We start from the raw sequence: 19,951 nt of genomic DNA on the forward strand, positions 1-19,951 counted from the left end.
TGACTCGCGGTTTATGACATTGGCTAATGACACTAAGTGTGTTCAGAGCGACTCAAAGGAATACAGGGCTGCCACATTATAAATCTTGCTTCCTGTTTTTCTGTGAAGTTTGGGGAGAGATCCTCCCTCAGGCTTAACTAAAACCTACTTACTCTTGTAAGCTGGTTGGTAGCACAAGGTGGGAAATGGATATGCAGAAGGATGATGGGAATGAAAGAGGATCCTTTCATGGAGCTCTGCAAATTTGTTTTCCACCTCCAAAAAAAAAAAAAGAGTCTGATTAGGTTCATGTGACTTTATAGCATGTGGGAGAAAATATCTATAGTTGTTGAGCCTGCAGGACTGTGTTAACCTTTAAGGTGTATGGGTTGACTGCTGGGAGCTGACGGGACAGTTGCGGTCCTCCTGTTGTGGAACACTGCAGTATGGTCAAGTGACTGAGAGAGCTCCATCTCCCTAAAAAAGCAAGAATTGCCCCTCCCTTGCTTAAGTTCCTCTGAAACTTTTTAACTGCTCCTTTTCATGCTTGTACAGCTCTGCTAGTATTATAGCTCAGTTGTGCCGTCTTCATGATAACAATTTGTGGGAGGTTTTGAGAGGGCTCGACACTCAAATCATCCCTATTCCTGTGGCGGGGATGCTGACGCGCGGACGGCGAGTAACGTGCCTATAGCTACTGATCTCAGTGCGACGGCTGAGTGTAGGTGGTGGTGTAGCTTTTATCAAATTATCTAGGGAGAGGAAAGATTGTTTATGTTTTCCTGTAGTATGTTGGGGGTCTCTGAACATGGTTTTCTTTAGGACTCGAAGAAGTTCTTCTGAATCCAAATCTAAAGGTTTTAGGTCTCCCTTCTACAAATTTAGAAAAAGGAAAGTGGTGAGCACATTTAGATTTTATTTTGCGTGGTCGCCATGTAGTATTTTCTGTTGAGCCTGCTTAGATTTGTAAAAGGTTCTGCATGAATGTCATAGATGAAGTTCTGTGGGTTCCAATGCTAGTGACACATTCTCGCTGCTTCCTGGTATTCAGTAAAACCAGTGGACTTGAAATAAATAATGTCCAGCTGCTCTAAATTTAGCATAAAATTAAGATAACTTGTTGACTAGTGTTATTGTTCCAAAGAGCGTAACGTTACCCAAGAAACCAGCAGGACTCACAGACGTGTTCTGTTGGTGAGTGTTCACACAATATCCTCCATAAACTGTTGTCTGTTGCTACGATACAATTGGAGAAGATCAAATGGTGGATAAACATTGCATAACTCATCAAAGAGATCAAGTAACGTATGTAGGTAAGGGACAGAGTTGTGGCATGGGTAGAGATCTGGGGAGGGGTAAAGATCTGAGACTGGAGAAGAGTCCCAGAAATGCCAAGTGCCAGGGAGCAACGTGGAGGTAGATCAAGAACCTTGGCAGTGGAGGAAAAGAGAGGATGGCATAGCGTTAAAGCCATGTGGGCAGGGAGGAATAGACATCCGAGTTAAAATACTGGCAAAAGTTCTTGTAGGAAGCTCCACGCGTGGCACTTCTTTCTCGATCCCATGCTGTCTTAGAAGGATTTCTTGTTCTTCCCGCAAAAGGGAGTATGGAAAGCTTCCTCAGGAAATATTCATCGTAGAATCACAGAATGGTTAGTTGGAAGGGACCCTGAAGATCATCCAGTTCAAACGCCCCGGGTGGGCAGGGACACCTCGCACTAGACCAGGTTGCTCAAAGCCCCATCCATATTCCCGCAAAAATATTTATGTGAGTTGGTGTTTTTTTTAGAATTTTGAATTATTTTACTTTATTCCATCTCGTCGTTTAGTTAGGTGCTTCGTCATTTTAAAGAGCTGACCGCTCTCTTTGTGATGACTGTTTTTTATAATGTGAATTTTTCACTCTGTCAGAGTAGCCAGGTAACAACAGTTGTCTGCGTTTCCCCAATCACCCCAGACTCCCGACGGTTGTTTGTTTCTTTCACGTATTTATGCAGATTTATTGCGTCCATTCTTGTCTTCCCGTAGCAGAAGAGATCAAACAGAAGATAAACCACTCATGCCTGCAGCAGCGCTCCCTCGTTGCCTAACTGCCTATTCTTCTTCTTCTTCCAGATGCACCTTACTCCATCCCAGAGCGGGCAAAGTGCTTTGGTAAATAGATTAGCTTTGTACTGTGTTCTTGGGGTCAACAAACGGAGAGCCTGGCAGGCTGACAGAAGAGGGAGGATTTTCCAGCAAGCCGCTAAATCACCGCTGAAGATGTGTTGCCGCTCAAACCTGAAGTTAGAGGAAGTTAGCTAAACTCTTGGAGTCGATTAGTAAGAAAAGGCTTTTGGCAGGTTTTTCAACCTGGTGCTTGTCTAAGTTGGCAAAGAATTTCAGGCGATTTCAGGAAAAGCGAATTCCCCCACTTATTTTACTGGGCGCCAACTCGGGCTCGGAGATGACACTTCCCAAATTGAGTTAAACTTCACTGCTTTTCAATACGAGGAGGAGGAGGAGAAAGACCCCGTTAAAAAGAGCTGCAGAGACGGTTTTAGAGCTCTTGTTTCTGCTGACCTTTTAATAATGCACAGCAGGACTGAAAGTAGCAGTGGGCAAGTTCCTTGGCTTCAGAAAAATGAAAGCTATTTTCTGAAGCTGGGCTGCTTCAGCCAGTGACATTTGTGGCGCATAAAATTTTACATTACCATTCTACAAATGTGACAACTGGGTGTCAGCTCAGAGAGGAGGCAGCCGCCTTTATGTCTTTGCATCACGGATAAATTCCGTTGTGTTTTGGGTTTTGATGCCTTTAGTTTATTACCCATGCTCAAGTGTGAGAAGAAACACTACAGACCTAATGATAATCGCTTTTAATTAGATACTGCATCAACTCCTGCCGTAAATTTAAAGGATATGAAAAAATAGGATACCAGCAAGGCTAGAGTGAAACTTTGTAGGTGTAGCTGGAAGGGAAGAGAAAACAAAGATGGAAAAAGAAAATTCATGGGTGTAGAGGACCACAGGAGTTTGATATGGACGGGATGCACAAAGGAGGCACCGTTTCTGTCCAGCTCTTCCTGCATAATCGCATTTGGGCCATGCTTAATAAAGGGGAGAGTGTCAATGCAAGAGTTCTCTGCACTCTCACCAGCTTGAAAGCTTCCATCCGTTCCCTGGCGAGGAGGACTTGAACTGGCAAAATTGTTGACGTAGGAAAAAGCAGCTTTTTACCAGGTCCCCTGGGCAGCCTGATAGGCTTTTTCTGCTCCTAGCTTTGCAGTACAGCTGGGAGAACTGGAAAGAGGGAATTTCTTGGAGGAAACCGGTAAAGTCTGGGCTTCCTTTTTATCCCACGCCTGTGCCAGCAGCTGGGAGAAGAGAACAAAGGCATGGTTAAAACTGTGATCAGGTCGTTTGGTGTCGGTGGAGGGAAGACAGAAGAAGATGGATGGTACTGGTGGAAAGGTACTACCAGCTTAGTAACACAGTTCTTGTTTTTTGGGTTCTTTCTTTTCCGTATTTGGTAGCAAAGGAATTTTGGACAAAAATTCTGGTCGCACAGGAGTCTGAGCCATTTCAAACTGCCACGCTCTGTCCTGAATGTGAAATAGAAAACTTAGAAAACTGTTATGTAAACAGGGTCTCGCAAAATTACCTGCTTAAACAAGGTGTCATCGCGTGCCTCCTGTAACATGAACAGGAGCCAGTGGTGCTGTCCTGCAGGAGGCAGGGTTTGGATGTTATGTATTGGGATGTGGTGAGCTGTTAAGTCTCCCTGTGTCTTTTCTGCCTGCGATTGTCTCTACTGCAAAGGAAGTGCTTTAAAAGATCATCTTGTAAGTATGTAACCGGGTGATTTGTTGTTGTTGAACCGCGCTGTAGTCCATGGTTTGCAATGTGTCAGAAGAGCGAACAGCAAAAGATAAATAGGGATCCCAGAAGAGTAATAGGAATTAATAAGTGTTTTCAAGTGGTAAAATAATTTTCTTGGATACTGGGTGGTGTGGACAGAGTACTGACGGAAGAAAAATGAGGGCATCAGATCTTGTTGGAACAGTGCAGCTCCTTATTCATGATGCTTTATTCCTCCTTGTCTTTGTTTCCTTTGCTGTCATTTCCCCGTGGAGAATTCCTTTGTCTATAGGCTCTTCCAGGCAGGGGTTCTCCCGCCAAAGGCACCACAGGATTCTGGGTTCAACTGGGACAGTCCTTCAGACCAACGAATGACGGTACCGCATTTGCTGTCCCCCTGGCCGGAGCCCTGTGTCAGCAGAGCTGATGGCTTTGGAACACTGCCTTCCTCTTCCTCTGGAAAAAGCAAGCTCAAAGCTTTTCAAAACCTGAATTTTGATATTCTTAACTTGATGCATTAGGTTTGTCAGGTTGTTTTTATCTGCTGTCTACTGTAGCTTGTTTAAAATCTGCGGTGACAATAATATGCTGACAAACATAATGCTTTTTGCTTTCAGCTTTTCAAAGTTACTTTAAAAAAAAAATAATCCTAAGCCTTTAATTTTGTTTACTGCTTGATGCCTTGAACTCTTCAGGCTTTCTGAAAACCAAGCTTTTTGTTTTTTAGAAAAAGGAGGAAAAAAATGTTAACAGGAAAATTCTTAAAGGGTTCCTTTTGAAAGCCTTGAGCTTATAAATGGATCAATTATGTCAAGTTTTCCTGGGAATAAACCTGCACCTTTAAGGCTGAGCACCGCTTTGCTTCCAGAAGGGCATGGCTGGGAATAGCCTCCCTCCGCTGCAGGGTCCCTGCGCTTCTGTGTGCCTCGATTTTCAGGCTCTGAGAAGGAACTCCTCCTTGCTTCTTGGACGTGGAAATTAAAGCGTAGAGAAGTTCGAGACACTTGCCTGGGCTTTCAGGGCAAGCCAGTGGTGTTTGCTGAAATCCAAGTCAGGGCCTCTGAGAGAAATCCCACTGGCAAAACAACTGCGAGGGACAGGTTGCTGCGCTTCCTTAGTGTTAATAACACAAATAAATGAACTCCGTTCTTCTGTGGTTCTCAAAACGCCTTATAAAAGGAGTTTAGGATCTTTATCCGCATCCTACACACAGGGAAAGCCAGGCCATATGCAACAAAATGCCGTTGCTCAGGCCATTTAGCAGGATAGTGGCATCCTGAGGAATAAATTGCACATCCTTTCTGTTCCAGATGAGTGCCCTAGCCACTAGGCGCCTCCGCCATCCCCTGCGACACCACGCTTGTGTAAGCAGCTTGTCATCGCTCGGCGGGATTCAAGGGGACTAATTGGCAGCGCTGGTAGCATGCTAGCCAGGCGAAGTGTCGTTCTCCGCGGTGCATCACGTTGCGCTGCCTGCATGTAATCTGAGATAATGGAAGCAGAGGGAAGCGATGCCTGCAAGATTATACAAGAGCCAGTGCGGTGAGGACAACGCATTTCTATAAATACAAGCTGCAGATGCCTGACCCTAATGGGAACTAGAGCAAGCCCTACAGCTGATAGGGGATTTTGGTGTTTCTGAAGGGCTGGGACGAGTATCCTCCTTTGGCAAGCACAAGCTACGACTTACACTGTAGATGTTCTTCTGTCCATTTATTTGAATACCATTTCCCCTCCTTTCCTCGCCAGTATTAATTCTGGGGTCTTATTTCCCTGCTTTCTCTCCTCCCAACTGCTTGCTTGATATCTTCTTCCCTGCTGCGGTGGGTTCACCTCTAATAGCCTAACTCTGCATCCTTCCAAGTCATTCTAAATTACCCACCTCTGCTCCGGCAGGAATGGTGACAGGTCCTCTTTAGAGCTTGTGACAGTCCTTCCCTTGATACCGACCAAAAATCAGATGAATAAAATATGTTTGGCAAGTGCGTGGTAGAAGTCTTCAGACGGGGTATATATAAACTAGTAATTTTATGGCGTATGGATGTAGTAGTGCATTTTGAAGAGACTCTCAATGCTACCTCAACAATTACAGCAGATGAAATAGATTTCTTTTTTTCTTCACGTGCCTAAACAAATATGTTTGGGACTGAACTGAGTCTTTTCCAAGGGAATGTTCTGTTCCTCGTGTTTTCAGGAGGGATTTAGAGGGCGATAGCGACACGTGGTGAAAGTGAGCAGACTGGGATGGTGCGGTGATCTGACTCCAGCCTGCCATCCCTGCGAGACAGGTCAGAAGCCCTCTGGTAGGGTGCCCAGAGGCTTGGCGAGGCGGGGTGGTGCAAACAGCTTCCTCCCCTCTTCCCAAAGCGGGCCTTGGAGAAAGAGGCGCAGAATGGGGCGTGGAGCGTGGACTAGGGGATTTATCGCTTGTAGATAAGAAAGAGAAACTGGTAGCGGCGTCTTGAACGTCCCTAAGGCAGAGCAGGTGACTGCTGCATCAGCAGTTCTGCCTTGGCTTTCAAAGACATCTTTTGGCGATCAGCTGCCTCCTCGGGAGTGTCCTCCTGCCGCAGCTTTAACAGCCATATCCTGGCCCTTGGTGCGTGCCCTGCCTCGGCAGGGGCAGGTTTTGTGTGTCCCGTCCTGCGAAGCAGGCTCTCAGGAGAAGGAATTGGCTTTCACTTAACCTTTGTATCTCCTTCCGCAGCTTATCTTTAAAGGCACATCTCAAGCCTTCAAAGCCACAGTGTGCTCTAGTGCCCTGTTACTTGGTTGAAAACTGTGCTAGCTGTAGAAGCCAGAAACGTACATTTTAATAGGCAGTTAAAAATAGCTTTGTTTGTTTTAAAGCACCCTCCCCTACGTGGTATTAATTTCCATGGAGTTGAAGAATTTTAAATTCTCTTGGTTTCTGTGATGGCTGCACACTGAATTTGGAATATTACCCCTTCCAAACAGAGTTTTAATGACATCAACAGTAAGTTCCTTCCAATATACCGAAATCCTTACAAACTGTTATGTCTTAAAGGAGAGATAACTGCTGAATACTCTGCTCTGTTCTACTTCTATGTCTGTGCATTCTTTTTCCTTTTACTTGTACGTTTGAATTGAACACAATTCAGTTCTTCATTAGATGTTCTTGGACTGGTAGCAGTATTGCTTTGGCATTATTCATAAGCACAAGGTGATGTAAGGGTGCCATTCCAGCTTCCCAAAGAAAAAAAAACCCAACGGCTGGTTAGCACGCTGTGGTTATGTGTTCAGGTGTATCAGAATTATAAGTTACCAGATCATTTGACAGTACCGACTTCATCTGGAGCAGGTAGGAAAACGCAGCCATGTTTCTGTGTCATAAACCAGAACACGTGAGAGCATGCGGTAACTGAGCTGGCTGCGCCAGAAGAGATGGTATCTAGTCAGTCATAGATGTTGTTCCATAAAATGCTGAAAATCCTGCATGGGTAGGATTGTGCCATCCTGCATCCTGGGCTAGTGCCGTCTGGTGCTTTGTACTGGGTGGCTGTGGAGACCTTGTTCTGCTGCGACGTTTCCCAAACCAGGCTCGCTGGTTTTTGGCACCGTACCTTCTATTTCTCATTTACTCTCATGGTGATAGGTTTGGCAGTTGCCTTGTAGAGCTTCAAGCGGGAAGATGTAGCGATGGAGTAGGGAGACACCTTCTTGAAGGAAGGGGATGTGTGTTAAGAGCTGCCTGAGACCTGAGATACGTGTAAGGACCCTGTTAAACTTTTTTTATCCAAGTAAGCTGCGGGAGATGAGAAAGACTGCGCTGCATGGTGCTGGTCTGAATGTTATTTCGATCACTTGGTACCATTCTTTAAATCAGAAACGTTTTAAAAAGTTTTGAAACTTGTTTTCCCGGTTTCCCAAAAGCCCTAGCAAAAAGGTAGCAAGGAAGAATAAGGGTTGTGAAGAGTTAATTATGGAAGGAAAATCTCTTCTGAGGCTTAACTGTAGGCTAATAATGAGTTTCCATTGCCTGGAGGTATGCTGGGATGCGAAGAAAATGGGTAAGGCGGAATGGGGCTAAAGCTGGTTGTGTTCCCTCCGTGCTGCAGATGAGTTAAGTCCATTCCTCTTTGTCCTTCCCTCTGTAAATCACAGACCATAGCACCTCCTCTGTGTGCCTGGTCCGCTCGGGTACTGAACATTTTGGAGCAGAGGCTGTCTCCGAGTCCGTCTTTGTACGGCACAGCAGGGTCTCAGCCCAAGCAGGATGTTGGCAAGTTCTGGGCAATAATATCCAAATGCTATAGTCAAAGCTGTCGTTACCACAGCTACGCTTGCTTCGACAACTTCAAAAAAAAAAAAAGAGAGAGAAAGAAAAAAGAAATAAAGAAAGCAAAAAAAAAAAAAAAAAAAAGTACTTCAGCCATACATGATCTGAGCTGATTCATGCTGGAAATTAAATACTTTCCAGAAGACTGGCGGTGTCCGAGATGGAGGGGAGAAGGGATTTCCTTGGGAACAGCTTTCGAGTTTTTTATTTTATCTCATACGTTTCTCTTGAAAAGGGAGGGAAATGTGCTGTTTGCTTGTTACCAGGAGGAGTAACCACGAAGTAAGGCATGTGATGGATGTAGGTAGAACTGGATTGCGCTCTGTGTTCCTAGAGGGTTGGCTATGGGGAGTTAATATATTTAGAAAACCGTATCCATCTTGGTGTCCGTGATACAGTTTTAGTGGAGGCACATCTTGCACCTTGAGCGAGTGGTCAAGTCCTCGCTTTTGGCTGCAGAACCAGGGTGAAGGCAAGTCGAGATGCCGTGAGGAGTAAGCAAAGCGATGTCAGGGAGGAGCACTGCGGAGTTCGTGGCTGAACCCAGAGCTTGCCAACGTCTTCAGTGCTTCTGGACATCAAGAAAAGAAGGAGGCTCAGTTCTCTTGCTTGCCCCTTGGTTGTAAAGAGCTCTTTCTGCTTTTCTCCTAGCATGGAAACATGCGCGCAAAGGTTTTAGACATGAACTTACTTAGTGCAGCAGACAGCTGGGGGGGCAAAACTGGTATGGGGTGGGGTTTCTTTATGTTTTTTGGTGGCCGGTGTGATCTGGTCTTCATCTGGAGCCAGATGGAGCTCCCATCTTTTCAGCACAGCAAAATTCATCGTTGCTTATGCTTCTCAGCAGCCTGAAGCTGCCTGTGATTGTGTTTTGTGTCCTCATACGTATGTGTGCGTGCTGCTTGTAAGGCAGAGGGGTCCCACAGCAGGAGTACGGGTAAGGACTTGGATAGAAATAAGTGTAGGTGACTTCTTGAGGAACCTTGTTGCCAGGAGAAATAGATGAAGGAAGGGATTAAATGAGGTGAGTGGGGTGAAGAGTCGGGTGCTTGAAGCAAGGCTCCCGGAGGCAGGAGAGAAGGCCGGACTAGCTCCGGCTGGCCCCAAGATGGGCAGGTTGGACCACAGACAGCTAGCTGACACATATTAGTTTCAATGTCACTAGGTGAAGGGCTCAGCTTACACCTAAGGCGTACGCAAAGCAAACGGTAGTAGTGGGCTATTCCTGTTTGTTCTGGACCCCTTTCTGCCCTCTTTGCTGCGGCAGAAAGGTGAGGTTTTCACGGTGTTGCCCCTGCTTTTGTGGTCGCCCCGATGGTGGCCGGCATTGCTGCTCTCGCTGGGCTTTCGGTGACTTTAATGAGACGCTCCCACAGTCGATTGGTCAAATGAAGCAAAATGTCACCGGGGGGAACTATTTTGATCCCTTTCACTGGGGGGGCAGAGGGGAGGGAAGAAGGGGGCCATAGTAAATGTCATAACAGACCTGAAGTTAAGAAGCGTTCCTCCAAGCGTGGACAATGTTTGCTGGGCTCTGTCTCTCTCGTTGAGCTGGGGCGAATGTAGAAGGGGAGCCGCTGCAAACCACCGTTTCTCCTCCTGCTAAAGGAACCCGATGGACCAGCTGGTTCTGTGGACGGACTGGAGGTAGGTCTGGGCAGCCTCCCCGGGGACTGGACGCCGAGAGGCAGAAGCCTTCAGGAGGGATGCAGTGGCTTCCAGTCTGAAATCCTAATGCTTCCTTTTCCCTCTGTGGCAGAGCTGGTATTTCACAGAGGTTTTCCCATTGATACAGGACATGATGCAGGAATAAGACTCTTTTTCAAGGTCTTTTGCACCAGGTTTGGTTATCGTAATGCAGGAGAGCTTTGTAGACAGTCCCCTGAAAGCCAGCTCTCGGGTTTGCTCGTGTGGGCATGAAATCCTGCGCCTCGCAACACGTGCGAAAGAACAGAAACATCCAGTGGAGACCTGTCCAGTTTGCCTTCTGTTATTGCTTGCTTGATTGATGCTACGTGGATGATTACAGAGTGATTTCGTGAAAATTCATTTTTTTTTTATCCTGCGTGTATTTTGTCTGGCCTGCGCTAGCATATTACAGTTACTTCTTGGATAACATCAGTGTTGTGGTTTGTTGTCAGTGGCAAATGCTCTGGCTGAGCCAACTTTTTGATCTGCTTAAATCGTTAAGATAAGTGGCATAACATCTCCCTGGAACGTTGTGATAGCAAGATAAACTGTGTTCAGTGTTAGGAAAAGAAAGGTTGTATGTCTGTCTGTCTGTATCTCTCGGAAACTGTTGAATGTTTTTTAGGCCTTAATTTGCAGCTATAACTACCCAGCTCTAACCTGCAATTATTAACTGGGAGCGGAGCCAGCAAACGCTGCAGAGTTGGGGCTGATACTCTGAGAACCGTGGAAAACAAAGCCGGGGAGCGGGGCAGCGAAGGGCATTGGTTTGCGATAACCGCGTGTACAAGAAACAATGAGAGACAGAGGAAGACGGGGGCGCACGTATAATGGGCTCTGTGTGTCTCCGAGAGACCTAGTTAGGAAGATGTGGAATAAATAAGTCTTTGAGTCATTCCCTTTTCCATATTTGAAAGCCTCCTCAACGTGTCGTCACAGCCCATCTGCATGCTGAAGATGTGCAATTTGATAAGGTATGATGGATTGCGTTATAAGTGTGACAATAATAAGGGCATGTCTAAACACACAGCAAATGTTTTCCTCCTCCTGTGGAAATTGTTTACCCATGATAGCAGAGTTTAGGTTTTGCCAGCTGAAGTAGTAGGTGATGACACCAAAAGCAGACGCCTCATAAAGCTGATTTCTTGTAATAAGTAAAGGAATAGTTGGTTTGCGCAAGCTTACAGGTGAGAGGAAAAATGCAGGAAGTTCGTTGATATCTCTGCAAAAGTAATGTGATTTGCTAGGACAGGAGGTGAGTGACCGCAGAATGCCGGTCGGCGAGGAGCGAGGTCACGCAGGAAGCAGTTGATGGTTAGCGCTCGATTCAAGAAAGCCCACGAGCCGTTTGGGACCAGCGAACAGCTTTCAGGGCCGTGGGGGAACCCAAGTACTGGGATATATTGCTTATGTCTCCGGAAAGGAAAAGGAGAGCTCTGGAGATGTGAGCTGGCTCCTACAGCTCCAAGAGCCACAGGGCAGTCACTGCCGCTCGCTGAGAAAACCTGGCTTGTCCTCGGCAGGAAATGCTTGTCCCCGTCCTCCAGTACAGACGGCAGAGCAGTGGTGGTGGGGTCTGGCCAGCAAACCCTGCGCTGGGACAAAGCATTCTCTTCCCTGCCGCCCTTGCTGGGAAACAACATCCTCTCGCAGTGGGAGCGCTCGGGGCGGCTCTGGGCTGCAGCGCAGGTGAGAATGCGAGCAGCGTAACGCTGGCTTACGGCCAACCGCGTTTCTTCTTACCATTCTTCCTCCTTTTTATTTTTCGCTCCCCACCCCAAAGCATGGGAATGTAGTAATTGCATTTTGACCCAGTTTCCAAAATCACTGTAGCATAGACTTTGAAGCAGGGGGGGGAGCCACTTAAGAGTGAAACCCAGCCATTAGCTAGTACCAGGAACATCAGCAGGCTGTTAGAAGTATGCACTAACAGCCTTGTAGAACAACTCTTATCCTACGCGTTTTTATGGGGGGGCGGGGGGAAATTGCATTTACATTTTTTGGTATTTGATCCGTGATACGCGAAACTTAGAAGACAGAGTTCAGGTTGACTTTAGGTGAAGAACTCTAAGCATAGATGCTTGTGTAAAGTGCCTGGATTTTCAAAACTTGGCTGGAGATTTCATGGCAGCCTTTCTTGTGGTTATTTCTGGCACCTCTGGCTGCCAGTTGGAACGCGGGGCTACAGATATGTGTGGAAGTGGAAAGGAATGGGTGTGAGCGCTTGTGTCGAGTAGGAGCCTTTTAATAGAAACAGGCTTGGTTTAAGATGGGTTTTTGAAATGAGCAAAGACTTGGGGAGCAGATGTAGGTATGAAATCCAAACCAATTTCCTCATTCCGGCTATTAATACGAGAGGGGAAAAACGGTCCTTTGAAGTGATTTCAAACACCAATTAATACCCCCCTGGAATCTCCCCATCAACTCAGTAAGAAGTCTTGATGTGAGAAGGAAGTTGGAATTTAACCTCACGAAATAAGATAGGCGGCAAAGTAGAAAGAAGGACCAGGGAGCCGTTGTCCCGAGCGATGGGAATACAGTTTTACCTGGCTTTGGCTGCCATCGGGCCACCTCTGAGCTGGGTAGTCCATTGCATTGTGCCAGGGAGGGCGTCCCAGAAGCGGATGCTCCAGGTGGAGAGCTTGTTTCCACTTGGAACCACTGTGGAACTCTCACCCTTCTGGGATCTCACTGTAATATACGTTAAGTGTTAATACATTTCAGGGGGAAAAAGGGTTGAGCTAATGCTGCTTCTAGGGAATAGGTGGCACCTGGAATAGTTGCACGATAGGCCTAGGAATGCCACCGGTGCTTGGACATGGATTACACTGGCTCTTCTGCAGTAGAGAAGGAGGATGTCAGTGCCTTGGGCTGCATTTTGCCACCGAAAGCAAGGCTGAACGTGAAGACAAAATCGTGCTCTGGAAGGCAAGTCTTTGCTCCTCCACTGCAGAGAGTAAGAAGTCTGCAAGACATTTTGGAAGAAAATGCTCTAGTCTCGGAGGACCACCTGGTAGGGTGCCTTGAGGATGTCTTCTCCCTTGGTGGGGAAGGATGGGAGCTTTCAGATGGGACCACGAGTGTGGGGGGGAAACACCAGCGAAAAGTTCAAGGCTCTGAGAGATGAAGATATTCCTCATCTGTTTGTACTAATAAAATGATATGTGAGATTCTCCAAAGGCAATATTTGATTCTGGTGTTGTGTAAGCATAAAATGAAAGCTTGCCCTTTGACAGCACTACTATTTTCTTAAAATGCTCCACCAGAACATGCTGTCCCTTCCTATCTGTCAATACTCCGTCGTGCCCTGAGTCCCGTAAAACACACAGAACAGAATGTTGTCCCAAGACAGTCGTCTCCTGTTGCTACATAAATGTTGAGGTGAAGCCTGAGTTTATTAGTTTTTAAGGCAGAAGGTATTGTTTCTGCACATTTTTACTTCATACAGTGCCTTAATTTTTATTAGTCTTAAGGTGATGATGTGCCTTGGCTTTATTTTGCTTGCTGGAAGCCTGAAGCAGTTGAGGCCGATTGCATACTTCATCTCTCTTGTACGCGGCAGCCTGGTCCCCGAAGCCGTTCTTGCAGGTCAGTGCTTCTGAGGTGCTTCACAACAAGGCTCTGCTGCCCAACCGTGCCCTTTGTTGCAGAGCACTAGGCGGTCCTTGCCCTTGAACTTCAGCTCAACAAATCGCCTCCTTCCCCTGGAGAGGAGATAGGGGTTTGTTCTGATGTGGGCTGTTTGCTGCAGCCTTCTTGAGGGACTGCTGCTGGAGGGAACCGCAGGAGGTATTTAAATAGGTGGTTTCAGCAACAGGTCTTGTGGGTAGATTTCTCCTCGGTGCAGTTCCTCTGAACTCGCTGGTGTTGACTTATGTAAAGCACACAGCTCAGCTATTGCTGAACGCCGCGAGCAACAGTCAGAATGTTCAACGGGGTTGTCTGGGGAGGGTCTTCATACCTAAAGGTATCTGTCCAAAGGTGGTGTGTTGCCTTTGGGTGATTTCAACTTGGGTTGCTTCTCCCTTCCTTTGTCATGAATCCCTAAGATCATAGAATCACAGGATGGTTTGGGTGGGAAGGGACCTTAAAGCCCACCCAGTGCCACCCCCTGCCCTGGGCAGGGACACCTCCCACCAGCCCAGGCTGCTCCCAGCCCTGTCCAACCTGGCCTTGAACCCCTCCAGGGATGGGGCAGCCACAGCTTCTCTGGGCAGCCTGGGCCACTGTCCCACCGCCCTCACAGCCAAGAATTTCTTCCTCAGATCTCATCTCAATCTCCTCTCTTTCAGTTTAAAATCGTTCCCCCTCGTCCCATGGCTCCCCTCCCTGCTCCAGAGTCCCTCCCCAGCTTTCCTGGAGCCCCTTGAGGGACTGGAAGGTCTCCCCTGACCCTTCTCTTCCCCAGGCTGAACCCCCCCCAACTCTCAGCCTGTCCTCGTAGGATCTGGGGCTACACACTGGGGGCTGCTCCTCGTCAGCCTGGGCTCGTGGAAGCTGCTGGAGCAGAAGGCTGCTGGGCTGGCAAGAGCCTTGAGAGAACAGCCAGTTTTGTGATTGTTGTTTGCTATAAAACAGTCTGTTTCTGTTGGAATTACCCAACAAATAGTTAAAAAATCATTACGTCCTCAAAGCTTTATTTATAGAGCGCACATTTCTGGCTCAATATGACCTGCCAGTGTTTGTTTTTAAATGTTTTGTTTAGGATATATTTATATAAAAGAGGAGTGAAAGAGCAAGAGATGTGACAGTCCAAAGTAGTGAATGATAATGCCGCTGTTTAATTATTTGAAAAGAAAAGCAAACTTTTCTGATGAGCCGCAATAGGCAATGGGATAACACAGTGAAGCCCTTCCCGAAGGAAAAAGAAACAACAATGAACCAGCCCTTGGTATGTAGCGTTATAAATTGTGTCCTGCGTAAAAATGACCAGGAGTTTAGAAATGAAATGACAGAAGGGAAAATATGATTGAGTGAGTTTAACTTTATTGCAGTTACCACTTGTTCCTGGGTAGCCTTTTTCTCCTGATAAAAAGAGGTTCCCCCCAGGGGAGGGAAAAATAGGCAACACTTTAAAAGCTCATCAATGGAAATGCTGCTATTCACTGGGAATAAAAAGCGTGTATTATTAAAATAGGAAAAAGTTTACAGGCAAAGAGCTGAGATGACCTGAGAAGAAGAACCATTTAGATCAATATCTGTTGTTTAACTTGGCTAAGCAAGGGAAAAACAATGTTCCAAGAACAGTAACCCAAACAGTACTGGAAATCAATTAATGATTAATTGTCTGGAGCTAAGCAATATAGATCTCCGTGGACTTTACTATGTAGTTTCCTGTTGTGATCATTTTATAGGTTGTTTATTTTTTCTTTCAAATATGTGTCACAAGTCATCACCTGAGGAGGACGCTCTGGTGTGTATATGGGTGGATTAGATAAAGTTGGTAATTTATCAATGCAGTAGCTGTGTTACTGATGCGGCCTTTGGAATAAGAGGGAGCCACCCATGTCTTGACTTCATGGTTGTGGAGATGCCAAATTTCCCGTAAATATTCCGTCTGTGGCTTGTTCCGTCAAAAAAGTTTGGTTCTGTTCCATCAGATTTGACCACAAGGAAAGCCCTTCCGACCCAGTGGCGTAGTCCTGGATGCGTTCACCTTGTGAAGAGAGCCCTCCCCCCCAAGAGGGATTCCACAAGGAAGTTGCTTTTTGCTGTATTTTGGATTTCCTACTGCTGCCTTTTGGCATCTCCAAAACGCTGCGGAGGTATCCGCCGAGCATTTCACCTCGATGGAGGCTGTCAGATAGAGGACGCCTTTTGAAGAAGACTGTAATAGCTGATCTTGGGCCTTACCAGCTGGAGAGCTGTTAGGTTGGCATCCCTTAGCTGAGCCTGGAGCTACCACTGGAAGGAAAGTTCTGCTTCAGAATGACCGTACCGTGTTCCACCTTTTGGGGGCTTGGCAGTTATGTATCCTGCTGGGATTTTTTTTGCACTGGGAAAAGATGCCGTCTCGAATTAAGTGAATCCCAGTGACCTGCCGTTCAAGCTGCTCTTCCCTGCAGGATATTCGGTGCTCGAGACCAGATGCTGTCAGTGTAAGAGAGGCAAGGATGCAATTTTAGGGGAGGGGACTGAGTTTGTTTTCCTTGTACATTGTCTCCTAACCTTAATGCCTGTCGCCATCTGCTTCTTGGAAGGTATCTTCAGCCCGAGGGTAAGAAGGCTCGTTGAGGGGGCTGCTGATTTTTGATGGGAAGTTACAAGTTTTGTCTGTGCTGGTCACGTTGGTAGACTTGGCCTTGCACTGAGAGTGGGTGAGATTTCTCCACGTCCTTCCACCCAGTGATAAAAGTTTTAGAAGCTTTTCTGAGCTGGTGCACAGTGAGAAGGATTTTGATAGACAGTGGTTAATGCTTTATAAGGATTTGGTGCTCGGAAGAATCGATCTGGACAGCAGTACAGGTGCTATACAAAAGGACTGGAGGGAGTGGTGGCCCGTGTCTCAGAACTTTGACTTTGTTCTTTTCTTTTTTTTTTTTTTTTTTTTTTTTTAAGCCTGGGATGCCAATAGCTGAGGAATGAGGAAGAGAAAGAAACTCATGTAAATGACAGCGGGGGGAGAAACTGGGGAAAGAATAAATCCTCCTGATGTAAATACAGCCCCCGTCCTTAGCAGCCCCCCCATATCCATCATACAGCAGAGAAGCGCTTCCAGTTCTGTACCCCATTTTCCTGTAGCTACAATTAGCTTTTAGCTAAGGGGGGGGTTGACTTTAGCCCTATGATTTTTCTCCTGTCCTGAGACATGGAAAAAAAAAATAATCTGTGTCCCTTCTGACCTGCTTTCTGCGGGAGCTCGCTCTGAAGCAGGGGGGAGGCGATGTGTTTGAAAGCACAGCAGTGCTCCAGCCGGCGGGGCCGCCCCGTCCCTGAGCCCCCTCCTCCCGTCCTCATCCTAGAGGGGCCGAGCATTTGTTATTTCAGTATCCCAATGGTTGTAGGTGGCGGAAGCGCGTGTTTCGGCCTCCTGTGCCCTGGTGCTTTTTGTGGGTGTATAAACAAACACACTTTCTTTATTTTAACAAAGCCCTTATGTTTTTGGCTCTCTGACTGGTTTGGCTTCCCGCCCTCTAGCACGGAGTGGGACACCACTTCAGGCACACAAAATCGGCTTTTTCCACTGCTGCCCGAGGTCGGGGTGCTCCAGCTGTCCCGCAGGATGCCCAGCTTGCTGCAAAGGGGACCACCCCGGACCCTCGCCTCTGCCGGGGGGAAGCAGGGATGGTCTGGGGGTGCCTGTGGCTGGGAAAGGGGGGGGGCAGGTTCCCAGCAGAGGGCCCCCGAGCAGCACGGATGCCTCGGGCGGGCTCCCTGCCTCTCCGGGGCTCCTCCTGTACTCGACAGGCACGGCAGGGCCATGCGTGGAGGAGTTGCTCTTGCTGGAAAAGACGCGGGATGTTTTTGCAAGGAAATAGGAGGGTTTTGGAAAACGCAATCCTGGAAGTAGAGACCGGCAGGTCTTGGCAAAGCACAAACTTGTGTTGCTTCCCAGATGCGTAGCACACAACGCTTATTTTCATATGTTCTGATCTCTAAGTGTTTAACCTCCTATCCTTATACTAGAGATCTGCACAAGAAGCTTTTGAGGCGAGTACGTTGGGCTATCAGAAGTGATCAGGAGTACTGGAAGGTACCAGACGCAATTGACCCCGACTGTGAAATCCCCATTGCTCTCTTCTCCTTTTGACGTGAGTGAGGAGACTGTTGTGGCCTGTGTGGTTATCAGAGGGAGCCAGGATTGCTCATTGCTCTCAAGCGGAGGTGATGTATTATTAACGATAAGCACATCAAGCACACATTGCAAAAAAAAAAAAAAAAAAAAAAAAAAAAAAAGCAACCCAACAACCTTAAGCCTCCAGCATTCGATCCTGTCTTACATCAGCTGAATGTTTTTCAGCACCTCCTGTTTCTGCCTCTTTCGAAAGATGCAAAGTGTGAGCCGGCGCAGGGGAACTGAGTGGGAATTTGGCGATTTGCTGCGTGGGGTCCTGCGTGTGGTGTCACAGTGAGTGGGCGGGCGGGCGCTCGGTCAGGGCCTGAATTTGGGGCTCTTACGGAGTCCGAAAAGTCAGTTCCCCGTTGAACGTTGTTTTCACAGGTAACTAGAAAATGCAGAACCTGCTAATCAAGTTTGAAAAGCCAATCGGTTTACTTAGGTTAGGCCTTTAATAACCAGCTGTCAGGTAATGCTTGCCGAGACGTTGGGTTCTGTGTAGTTTTCCTGGGAAGTGGATGGCAAGGATGGACAGGCCCTGTCTCTTGGTGACTTCAACACAAGTGGGGACTACAAATATGAGAGCTACAGAATTGTTTTTCATGGTTGCCCGTAGAGATCAGCGCTGTTGGACTAACTCAGCTGTACCAGTAAGGAATGTAACGGAGGGATTCATTGCATTGCGTTTGACAGCTCGGATGAGCTGCATACCTCTATCGTTTTTGAAACAAACCCCAAACCCTGATGTCCTTAGGAATAGCCGTGATCAAGGATTGAGCCCTGAAAATCTGCATGATTGGTTTTGTTGATGTAAAGAGGGTTACTTGCACGTACAAGTGTTTTCAGGGTTGAGCCTGAGTTGCTTTTTGAGCAACCTGGTCTAGCGGGAGGTGTCCCTGCCCAGCGAAGGAGTTTGGAACTGGGTGATCTTTAAGGTCCCTTCCAACCCAAACCATCTGTGATTGTCAGTGATGGCTTGGCACTGACCATTTGTCAACAAACTAAAAAGATATAAAAAGCCTCTTAGACAAGTATAAATGCTTGTCTCTCTGCGCTTAGTTCTTTCTAATTGAAATAGTTTTATCCTCTGAAACTTCCTGACTTAGACAGAATTACTCCTGCCTTAATCCAACGCAAATATTTTATCACTCGGGCGTCCGCACAAACCCCTGGAAACGCAGGAGCTGCCAGTTTCCATCTAGTTCAGCGTCGTCCCTGACTGACAACGCTGTGGTCAGCACAAGCGGCTTCTGAGGAACCGACCAGAAATGCTGCGAGATATATTTATGGAATAACCTGCCCATGGGGAAAGTTTTCCCCTCCCGGTTCCACTGAGCATGTGCGTTTGTGTATTCTCTAATCTTTACCGTCATCACTTGGGCTGTTCTCATTATCCGTATAGATGTCAAATGCTCTCACTGACAGCGTGCGACCTCGCAGGGAAATTGTGCGCTGGATGAGAAGGCAGAAAAAGAACTTCTGTGTATCTCGGGGAGGGTGATATCTCATCCCGTGCCGTGGTTGAGGGAGGCTTTGACTGCCTTGGTGGTGAGTGGGAGGCTGGCTTTTAGCCAAGGCTGGTGGCACACCTCTTCTTCACAAAGCCTTTGTGCAGGGCTGAAGCCAGCGGAGTTGAAAGGCAGGTTTAAACAGACAGCCGAGGACTTCCTGAACGGTCCTCGTTCTTCATTGCCTGCTCTGTGAACGGCAAGCTAGCGGGCTTTCGTCCTGAGTGACGAGCTTATCTCCCTTTATTAAATCAAACAGGAAAAAATATTGGAAATGACTGGGTAGTATTTAAGAGGGAATATGCGGGCCAAAGCGTGTAAGGAATGCCAAAAGGTTCATAGATATGGCACGTCGGACAAGTCGGCTCTAGCTGATGGGGTTTTATTTTGTCAATCACAGTGACGGACAGGATTATTAGGTCATTTTGGGTGTTTGTACGTGGAGCGTACTCATTTCCAAACTTGGCCCCTTGGCTCTTGATTTAAAAACTCCTGGAAGTAGGTTTGGTAGGGTTTTAGATCATTAAATGTAGCGATGGTATATTTAAAGACTGACTTAAAATCATGCATCCTGGTGTCACAACATTTTTTAGCCAGAAAATCAAATGCATAGGTTTAAGATGAGAGTGGTTTAAGTCACAGGGAATTGCGAGGAAATGGAATTGCGATGGGAGTTATTTAGGTTTGTTACTGAAATAGCGAGCGAAGAGCCAGCTGCTGAGGAGCATCCAAGAGGTGCTTTCCCTGAGGGATCTGAACGCTTTGGGGGGGGATCCTAAACCCCCACTAATTGTCTAAGTGGCGAGAAGCAACAGCAATCTTCTGCGGTAGCTAACACGCCTTTTCTTCAGGGGCTTCC

The 19,951-nt window shown here is 47.0% G+C and overlaps 1 protein-coding gene across 3 annotated transcripts in view; it reads left to right on the plus strand.

Moving 5' to 3' along the window:
- The first annotated feature begins 9,563 nt into the window (after positions 1-9,563).
- Positions 9,564-19,951, plus strand: part of SLC4A4 (solute carrier family 4 member 4) — a 185,104-nt gene continuing 174,716 nt past the window's right edge. The window contains exon 1 of one of the 3 annotated variants that reach the window (XM_074588736.1): positions 9,564-9,765. In XM_074588736.1, coding sequence (XP_074444837.1) covers positions 9,734-9,765 — 32 coding nt within the window. In that variant the 5' untranslated portion in view covers positions 9,564-9,733. The remainder of the gene's footprint in view (positions 9,766-19,951) is intronic. The other 2 variants (XM_074588735.1, XM_074588733.1) reach the window with 2 other exon arrangements.

Source organism: Larus michahellis, chromosome 5 (genome assembly GCF_964199755.1).
Source record: "Larus michahellis chromosome 5, bLarMic1.1, whole genome shotgun sequence".
Classification (NCBI taxonomy): Eukaryota; Metazoa; Chordata; class Aves; order Charadriiformes; family Laridae; genus Larus; species Larus michahellis.